Here is an 8,446-nt window from a genome sequence, read left to right as displayed (position 1 = left end):
GTGTGTTATTTTCTATCTTTTTTATGTTAAAGGGGGGGGGGGGGGGGGGGGGGGGAAATCATCGATTTGCAACTTAAAAAAAAAAAATCTATGCTTTTATTCCTGGTTATACTTATACGTGCTTATTTATGTTGTGAACAGTTGGAATGTCCAGACTTGCGGTTCAGTGGACCCAATAAACTAGGGAGGCCAGAATATTTTGAACACCTACGCAATGCCAAGTTCTGCCTTGCCCCGCGTGGGGAATCTTCTTGGACTCTTCGCTTTTACGAGTCTTTCTTTGTGGTCTCTCTCTCTCTCTCTCTCTCTCTCTCTCTCTCTCTCTCTCTCTCTCTCTCTCATGTGCATAAGATGAGTCGGTTGAAATGTTGTTTGTCTATGCCACACAGGAGTGTGTCCCAGTGATAATGTCAGATCAAATAGAGTTGCCTTTCCAGAATGTTATTGACTACACCCAGATATCGATCAAATGGCCATCCACTCGAATAGGGCCTGAGTTGTTGGAGTACCTAGAGTCAATTCCAGGTCAAATACAAAACCTACTGAATCTTGCTTGGCTTTCTGAACTGTTTCTTTAATATATCATAGCTTAACTTGCAGTCCTTTATTTATTTATTTTTTTTGTTGGAGCAGATAAAGACATAGAGACGATGATAAGTCACGGTAGACAAGTAAGGTGTTTATGGGCTTATGCTCCCGAATCATCGCCGTGTTCTGCAATGCAAGGGATCATGTGGGAACTTCAGAGGAAAGTTAGGCAGTTTCAGCAGTCAGCTGAAACATTCTGGCTTCACAATGGATCATATGTGAACAGAAATTTGGTCGAATTCTCCAAATGGAAACCTCCCATGCCTTTATCTTGATCCTGCTTGAAAATAATCCATTTCACTGCCTATTCTATAGTCCGTTTTTTTCTTTTAAATTTTTTCTCACAAACTTTGATATAGTGTATATTGTTTTTCCTTTCTTTTCTCTTCTTTTCTTTTTTCTTTTTTGAATATATTTCCATTCAATCGCCAAGTTTAACAAATATTAGAATAGTTCAAATCCCTCTGCTCTTTTCTTCCTGCCGGATGCTATGAGTTACCCTGAGGCAGGTTGCGCACCATTTTAAAGAAGTGATAAATTACTCTTGTTTTACTACGTTCAACAAATTCGTGCTTAGTTTATTTTTATTGAATAAGTATTTGCTTTTTGGACGCTCTCTTTCCTCCATTAATCAAGTAAACTCGAATTATAAAAAAAAAAAAATATATATATATATATATATAACACGTCGCAAATCATATATGGTGGCAAGGGAGTAGTAGTCTTTTTTTTTCCCCCTTTGTTTTTTGTTTTTGTGATAATTCAAAAATGGAATTGCAAGAGTAGCCACGTTAGAAGCTCAACATTCTTGTGGCAAAAGAATAACCTATATGCAAGTTGATCAATGCTGTCTAGTTCAATTTCAAAAGAATAATAGTGGGTGACTATTATAGTTTGGTAGTTTATGAAAAAAATAAATTACAGATAATTTTTATTTTTTAGACGTTAAATCTGTAATAAAAATTATATATTTTGCGTTTTTTTTTTTTAATACGATGAGATTTTTACTAGAATTAATGGTTAGAAACCCTTGGAGAAGGATAGTACACAAAACCTCGACATAATTCTGGCGCACAGGACCTAAACCCACTATTTTGGTGGCAAGTGGCAAACTAGATCAGTGATATCAACAAGTTATTCAACACACCACGTGTCAGGTCAGAAATCATGACCCTTTAGCTGGAAATAATAAAATAAAAAAGTTTTATGACACCTAAAGCAGTGAGAACCTCATCTTTCCCCAACTGAAAAATTATGTTTTAGTTCATCACAAACTCATAAGCACTTGCAATTCTCGAGACAAAAAGCAAGCTTTTGGCTACTAATTAAGTAACCATTATTGTTCCTCTTATCTCCTCTAAAACAAGGTTCTTTTTTTTTTTTTTGAAGTGGTGGAGAAAATGGGAGCAGTGAACTTGTTCCCAAGCTGCAGTTTCTCAATCTCTTGGACCTATCATCACAAGCACAAAATGATTTCTTCATGCTTAATGGAAAATGAGGTCTCAAGAGCAAAAGTTGTTGCAAGAAATTCTAGAGAAAATAGTAGTATTGGTTTCCATGATGGAGAAGATGAGAAACTGTGTGTGGTGTTGAAGAGAAGGTCAGTTTTGTTAAGTGGTGTTTCTTTACTTGCTTCTTCTGCAGCAGTTGCGGGCTTCCCAAGTGAAGGCTTGGCTGTGGTCAAACAAGGTCTTCTAGCTGGGAGAATTCCTGGTCTCTCTGAACCAGATGAACAAGGTTGGTTTCTTATATATCTTTTAAATTCCACATCTATTTCCCTTCCTATTTTTAACAAAATTAAACGAAAAAATAAATAAAAATTACTCATATAAATTTACGTTGTTAAATATAAACAAATAAATTGAGTAAGCTAATACCAAATTCTTTATATTGGGTTCATAATAGTAATCTTTATAATGTTTTTACAGTAACACGTGGTTAATTCGAAACTGACATGATTATTTAGAGCAGCATAAACGCAATCCTGAATCAACTAAAAAAAATTAAAAAGCTCAAGTAGAATAACATGCTACAAATAGGCAACTTCAAATCAATAAAGTAGCCATGTAACCCTCATTGATAAAGCAATCTGTAATCCTTGATTATCATAGTTATGGCATATACAATAAGGAAATGCCTATTTTATATGAACTCAGAGGGAAGTGAAGGATACTCACATGTATATGTCATATGATGATGCATATATTAGGAACTATATCTCTCTCTCAGCCATTCCACCAAGAGACCAACGCAGTGGCTAGATTGCGTCAGCTATGAATTTTCAGGCTGAAGAAGACATTCATACTACATTATATAATTCTTCCTCTTTTATTTTTATGTTTAGTAAGTTTTCAACTTAGTAAAGTGTATGCTCAGACAGGTTGGAGGACATACCGAAGACCGGATGAGAAGTCTGGAGGGCATGGAGTTGGATGGAGTCCTATCATCCCTTATTCCTTTTCGGTACCTCAAGATTGGGAAGAGGTACAACTTTTCAACCACATATTTTCAATTCACCATGGGAAATTCATGGTATGCCCTTTTTTTTTCAGTTTAACTTCATAATCACTTTTGTGTTTGCAAATAGGTTCCTGTATCAATAGCAGACCTAGGTGGCACAGAGATTGATTTAAGATTTGGTAGCGCCAAAGAAGGACGCTTGTTTGTTATTGTTGCTCCTGTTCTCAGATTTGCAGATAGTAAGTGTTCCTAAAAGCATGTAAATACCGGTAGCTTTATATATACTATTATTACTTATCTAAGAATTTACAAGGAGCACCATTCAGATTGTGGTTGTGATGTGCAGATCTTGGTGATGATGCCAAGATAGAACAAATTGGACCTCCAGAGAAAGTGATCAATGCATTTGGACCAGAAGTGATTGGCGAGAATGTTGAAGGGAAGGTTGTTAGCATGAGCGTGGCAGAACACTCGGGAAGAAAGTACTACCAGTTCGAGTTGGAGCCACCTCATGTTCTCATAACAGCAACTGCAGCCGGGAATCGCCTTTACATGTTTAACGTTACCGGAAGTGGTAAGGATGTTATGCACGTTTTAACTTTCTTCTGATTAGACACATCATCTCAATAAAAATAAGAATAAGTATTTAAGCTTTGACTTGGATTTTGTAGGTCTACAATGGAAGAGACACTACAAAGATTTAAAAAGGATAGCTGACTCTTTTCGCGTTGTCTGATTGAGACACTTGTAAAGTGATGATACAAGCACAAATACGAGCCTTTTTTGTTGTTGTATCAAAAGAGTAAAGACTAGGCATTTAAACTTTGAGGGTAACTTTCAATGAGATGAGTGTTTGACAAGTTGGTTAAGCACTCAACTAATGTTCTGTTCATGCTGTTATCACATACCAGTATCCATTTTGCTGTGCAAGGTATTCAACTTAGAGAGGAGACCAATGGGGAATGACTTATTACAGAACATGTATAGTTTTGAAGATGCTATGAGACGCAAGGCATAAACGAACTGCAACCGGGCGTCTTTTGAAACCCTTCATTTGTGATCACCAGCCTTAACCTTTCAGCCTTCGCCCACCTCTCAGAAGAAGCATATATATTTGACAGAAGAACAAAATGTTCATTTTGGCCTGAACCCATTTTTGAATTTAGGTTGTTGATCTCTTTGGCTACCCGTTCAGTCATCTCCATATCCAAATGAATACGGCAAGCTCCAAGCATAGCCCCCCAAACCGTGTCATTGGGTTCCACAGGCATCCTCTTGATCAAATCATAAGCCTGCTTCAATCTCCCTGCACGCCCCAAAAGGTCGACCAAGCATCCATAGTGCTTCACATTCGCCACCAAGCCATATTTCGCCATCTTGGACAAAATGTCCATACCTTCATCCACAAAACCTCCACGTGCACAAGCTGAGAGAACGGAAAGAAAAGTTACGTCATCAGGCATTTCTTCTGAACTTTCCATCTTGCCAAATAACTCGAGAGCTTCCTCGCACTGCCCGTGAACAGCAAACCCCGAGATCATTGCATTCCAACAAGCGGCATTTCTCTCAGTCATCCCTTCAAAGACTGATCTTGCACAGGCCAAATCCCCACATTTTGCATACATGTCAACCAGTGCATTGAGCACAATCTGATTACATTCCATCCCTTTCTCAATTATCATGTCATGTATTTCCCTGCCAACATCAAACAGTCCCGACCGAGCGCAGGCAGATAAGACGCTCACAGTGGTAACTTCATCCGCCTCATAGCCCTGCGCTCTCATTTCGTCAAACGCCTTCATAGCTTCCTCACAGAACCCATTTTGCACATACCCCGATATCATCGAATTCCAGTTCACCAAATTCCTAACTGGGATCCTGTCGAAAATGATCCTCGCCTCCTCAACATCACCCTGCTTGCAATACCCTGAAACCATCGACGACCACGCAAAGCAGTTCCGCTCTGGCATCTGCTCAAAAACCTCTCTCGCCTTCTCCATTTCTCCATTGCAACTATACCCATCAACCATCACAGTCCACGTGATCAAATTCTTCATCTCCGACGGAACACAATCGAACAACTTCCGAGCACTGACCGTGTCACCACTCCTAGCAAACCCGTCAATCATCTCATTCCAAGTTACTGAATTCCGCAATGACATCCTCTCAAACAACACAAAAGCAGATTCCACATCGCCATTCTTCAAATACCCACCAATCATCGCATTCCAAGTGACGACATTTCTCTCAGGCATTAAATCAAACGCTTTCCGGGCATCAAATATCTCTCTACATTTAGCGTACATGTCGACCAATGAGGTTCCGACCAAGACATCAAAGAGGGTCCCACTCTTAATGGACTCGGCATGCAAAGCCTTCCCACATTTTGGGAAGCGAAGAGAAGCACAAGCCTTGAGAATGAGAGGGACTAGTCCCAAAACGTTGTGGATTCCTTTGCTGCTGCTGCGAACTTGGGTGTAGAGGCGAAGAGCTTCTTTGGGTGAGCCTTGAGAGATATGATTCCTCGTGAGGACTGTCCAGTTCGGAGAACTTGTCTTCTCAATTCCAGAAGAGTTTTGCTTGTGATTATGAAAGTTGTTTGTAATTTTTTGCTGTAAACTTCTTCTCATCTCAAATTCAATGAGAGAAATCAAAAGTAGTAATTAAAACACTTGCGTAAAACAAAATGCTAATGTAGGAAAAGGTTTAAGAAAATTTATTTGGGATAAATCATTTTGATATCCCACGACAAAACATGCTATTATTATTTTGTATTTTTAATTATATCAAAACAGTTTTTTAACAATTTTAAAAATATCTTCTTAGTATTTTAAAATTTATTTTTGAGACCTAAAATTATTTTAGTATCATTTTATTTAATTAATCAAAAATTTATTAGAAAAATATTTAACTTTTTTCCTTTCTTGTTTTCTTTTAAAAATTTTAATATTTTAAAATATATTATCATATTTTTAAAAAAAATATTGATTTTTATTTAATTAATAAGAAAAGTAATTTTGACATTATATGTCTTAAAATTCAACTTTAAAATATTAAAAAAATATTTTTAAAAACATCAAAGTATTTTTTTAATATTATAATAAAAAATAGTACTAAGAGCATATTTCGTTTTAATACATGTATCAAAATAATTTTTTCTCAATTTATTTTTATACAATCGACATGCAAAGAGTTGTTAAAAAAATACAGTAAATACTATATTATGAGTGAATAGACAGTAAATACTATATTATGAGTGAATAGACAGTAGATACTCTTTTTTCATATATGATATGGATTTCTTTTTAAGAAAAAAAATAGTGAAGCAAAATTTGGGAGAAAATCACTTATGAGTATGTAAAATAAAATAGTATTTTAGATGACAATTAGTTTTTTTTTTCAGCGCGTTGCTGCGGAAAAAATTGTTATATTATAGAGTAAGTCAGGAATTTTTACATTACAGTATTAATTTATATATACATACATACACACATATATATATTTATTTAAAGATCTATTAAAAAGGTTTATACATGTACATAAATATATGTATATATATATATTTTTTTAAATGATGCAAAACTTAACAAAGCAGTAAATGATGGAGAATGTAATAGAGTAGTGAATGGTTTAAGATATAACGTAGAAAAGAGATAGGCCAGGGCAAGAAAAAGAGAATAACAGAATTACGTAAAAGAATTGGACAGGTTACCAACAATATTTATAGATGAAAAACAGAGGGAAGCAAATGAACAGTACACAACCTATTACGATGTTACACATACAACGGGTCAATATTAATTTACAGGAACTAAATTACTCAAATTCTTTAATCAAATGATAAATATGGTATACTGTTACAGTAAAGAAGAAGGAAAAGAAAAAATTAGGTAAAATAATAGCCATCTCACAAAAACAGCAAAGGAAAAAATAACAGACAAAATTAAAAAAGCTCTAAAAACTTTTTCCGCTAATTTTTTTTTTTTTTTCACACCGGAAATAATGAAGTTAAAAAGGGTAAAAAAAAAATCATTTAATACCTCTGCAGAAGATTTAGTACAGACTATCAACATACAAAACTAAATAATCAACATGCTTCTACAGATCATCACCATAATAAATACATAGGAAAAAAAGTGGAGATTCACTTGTAGAGCATATGAAATCAGCATGAGCAGAGATAGGTCGATCTGAAGAAAAGCAAAAAAAATGAAGATAGGTCATCATCCTACGGAGGCAAACAACCAATATAGACAATACAAATTATTAGTATAATAAATGTGAAGAGAAGAAAAAAATCAAGATTCAGTTACGGAATATTTAAAATCAACCTCAGCAGAAAAAGAACAATCGAGAAAGCGACACTCCTTTTAGCAAAAGAAGAAAACAAAAACCAACTAAAATAACAAATAAAGAAAGGGAGAACTTTTTTCCAACAAAAAAAATATAGACTTCAACTCACATAAAAGGACAACCACCAACTACAAAGAAGGAAAAAAAAAACCACACAAAATACCAAGAACGGAAACAAAATCAAATAAAAGCATTGTTTTTTTCTCTCTTTTTTTAAGGGAAAAGATTCAACAAAAACCAAAAGAAGAAGAAGAAAAAACAAAGAAACCAAAGGGAAAACCAAAACAAAGAAAAAAAATCAAAATAGCCAAAGAATCAAGAAAAAAAAAAGACATAGAAGATCAACATCTGTACCGGAATCAAATAGGAAAGCCAAAGAAAAATTCTAATACCAACCGAAGGATCAACAATTTTTAATGAAACCCATAGAGAAGAAATAAAAATTAGGGCTGTAATGGCCTACAAAATGACTAAAGCAGCAACCAAAATAAGAACCACTAAAGATAAATAAAGGTCAGCGTTGTAATGGTGAGAAAAAGGACAAAAAAAATCGGAGCCATGGAGGAAAATAACCAACACAAAATGAACCAAGCAGCAAACACAATGGATACCATCGAAGGAGAATCGAAATTAGAACTCCAATACCGAGCAAAATGACAAAAACGCCCACTGGGCAAGCGGCAAAATGGAGAAAGGAAAAGGGCATAATTATAAATATACATTTGAGAGGTTAAAAACGGAACTTCACAGTTCATAACAATGTATAGTGAACAGTAACCATTCACATTCTCCTTTAGAATATGTATAATGAGATAAGAAAAAGACGTTTAAAGAAGATAATTATTTATTGTAGTTTAGAAAATAATACTATTCTCGAGGATTATGAGAAAAAAAACTATTTAAAAAGGTGCATATTTGAAAATGTTTATATCAATAGGGTAAATTGAAGAAATATTTATTTTAACAAGACATTCAAAAAATTAAAAGATTGTTTAAGATTTTTTTTTTAATTAAATAGTAGGTTCTCGTCCATGGCCAAAATAGA

General features: G+C 34.8%; 3 protein-coding genes across 4 annotated transcripts in view; 2 read left to right on the top strand and 1 right to left on the bottom strand.

Moving 5' to 3' along the window:
* Positions 1-929, top strand: part of LOC21385306 (probable beta-1,4-xylosyltransferase IRX10) — a 5,679-nt gene extending 4,750 nt beyond the window's left edge. Inside the window, exons 6-8 of the mRNA XM_024169230.1 lie at positions 142-285; positions 390-525; positions 634-929. Of these exons, the coding sequence (XP_024024998.1) occupies positions 142-285; positions 390-525; positions 634-863 (510 nt within the window). The 3' untranslated portion in view covers positions 864-929. The remainder of the gene's footprint in view (positions 1-141; positions 286-389; positions 526-633) is intronic.
* An 841-nt stretch (positions 930-1,770) lies between these two features.
* On the top strand, positions 1,771-4,005 carry LOC21385305 (psbP domain-containing protein 4, chloroplastic). Of its 2 annotated transcripts, none has more exons than XM_010103619.2 (5): positions 1,771-2,325; positions 2,969-3,072; positions 3,176-3,287; positions 3,395-3,622; positions 3,720-4,005. In XM_010103619.2, exons 1-5 carry the CDS (start codon positions 1,989-1,991, stop codon positions 3,782-3,784), a joined length of 846 nt encoding a protein of 281 aa, XP_010101921.2. In that variant the 5' UTR covers positions 1,771-1,988; the 3' UTR covers positions 3,785-4,005. The 2 variants fall into 2 exon arrangements, with proteins under 2 accessions (XP_010101921.2, XP_024024999.1); XM_024169231.1 differs by having other exon boundaries at positions 2,243-2,325; positions 2,965-3,072; positions 3,720-4,001.
* A 20-nt stretch (positions 4,006-4,025) lies between these two features.
* LOC21385304 (pentatricopeptide repeat-containing protein At3g21470) lies at positions 4,026-5,702 on the bottom strand. The gene has a single exon (XM_010103618.2). It carries the CDS (start codon positions 5,676-5,678, stop codon positions 4,047-4,049), a length of 1,632 nt encoding a protein of 543 aa, XP_010101920.1. The 5' UTR covers positions 5,679-5,702; the 3' UTR covers positions 4,026-4,046.
* Positions 5,703-8,446: the final 2,744 nt, after the last annotated feature.

The sequence above is a fragment of the Morus notabilis genome, unplaced genomic scaffold (genome assembly GCF_000414095.1).
Source record: "Morus notabilis unplaced genomic scaffold, ASM41409v2 Scaffold1501, whole genome shotgun sequence".
NCBI lineage: Eukaryota > Viridiplantae > Streptophyta > Magnoliopsida > Rosales > Moraceae > Morus > Morus notabilis.
Note: the sequence above shows the minus strand (reverse complement) of the source record. Positions and strands in the feature narration are given on the sequence as shown.

What these genes read in the sequence shown, in the direction of transcription:
- LOC21385305 (XM_010103619.2), top strand. Translation starts at nt 1,989, where the DNA reads ATGGGAGCAGTGAACTTGTTCCCAAGCTGCAGTTTCTCAATCTCTTGG. An exon ending in CTCTGAACCAGATGAACAAG is followed by an intron (nt 2,326 to 2,968) that starts GTTGGTTTCTTA and finishes ATGCTCAGACAG; the next exon opens with GTTGGAGGACATACCGAAGA. An exon ending in GTTTAACGTTACCGGAAGTG is followed by an intron (nt 3,623 to 3,719) that starts GTAAGGATGTTA and finishes TGGATTTTGTAG; the next exon opens with GTCTACAATGGAAGAGACAC.
- LOC21385304 (XM_010103618.2), bottom strand. Translation starts at nt 5,678, where the DNA reads ATGAGAAGAAGTTTACAGCAAAAAATTACAAACAACTTTCATAATCAC.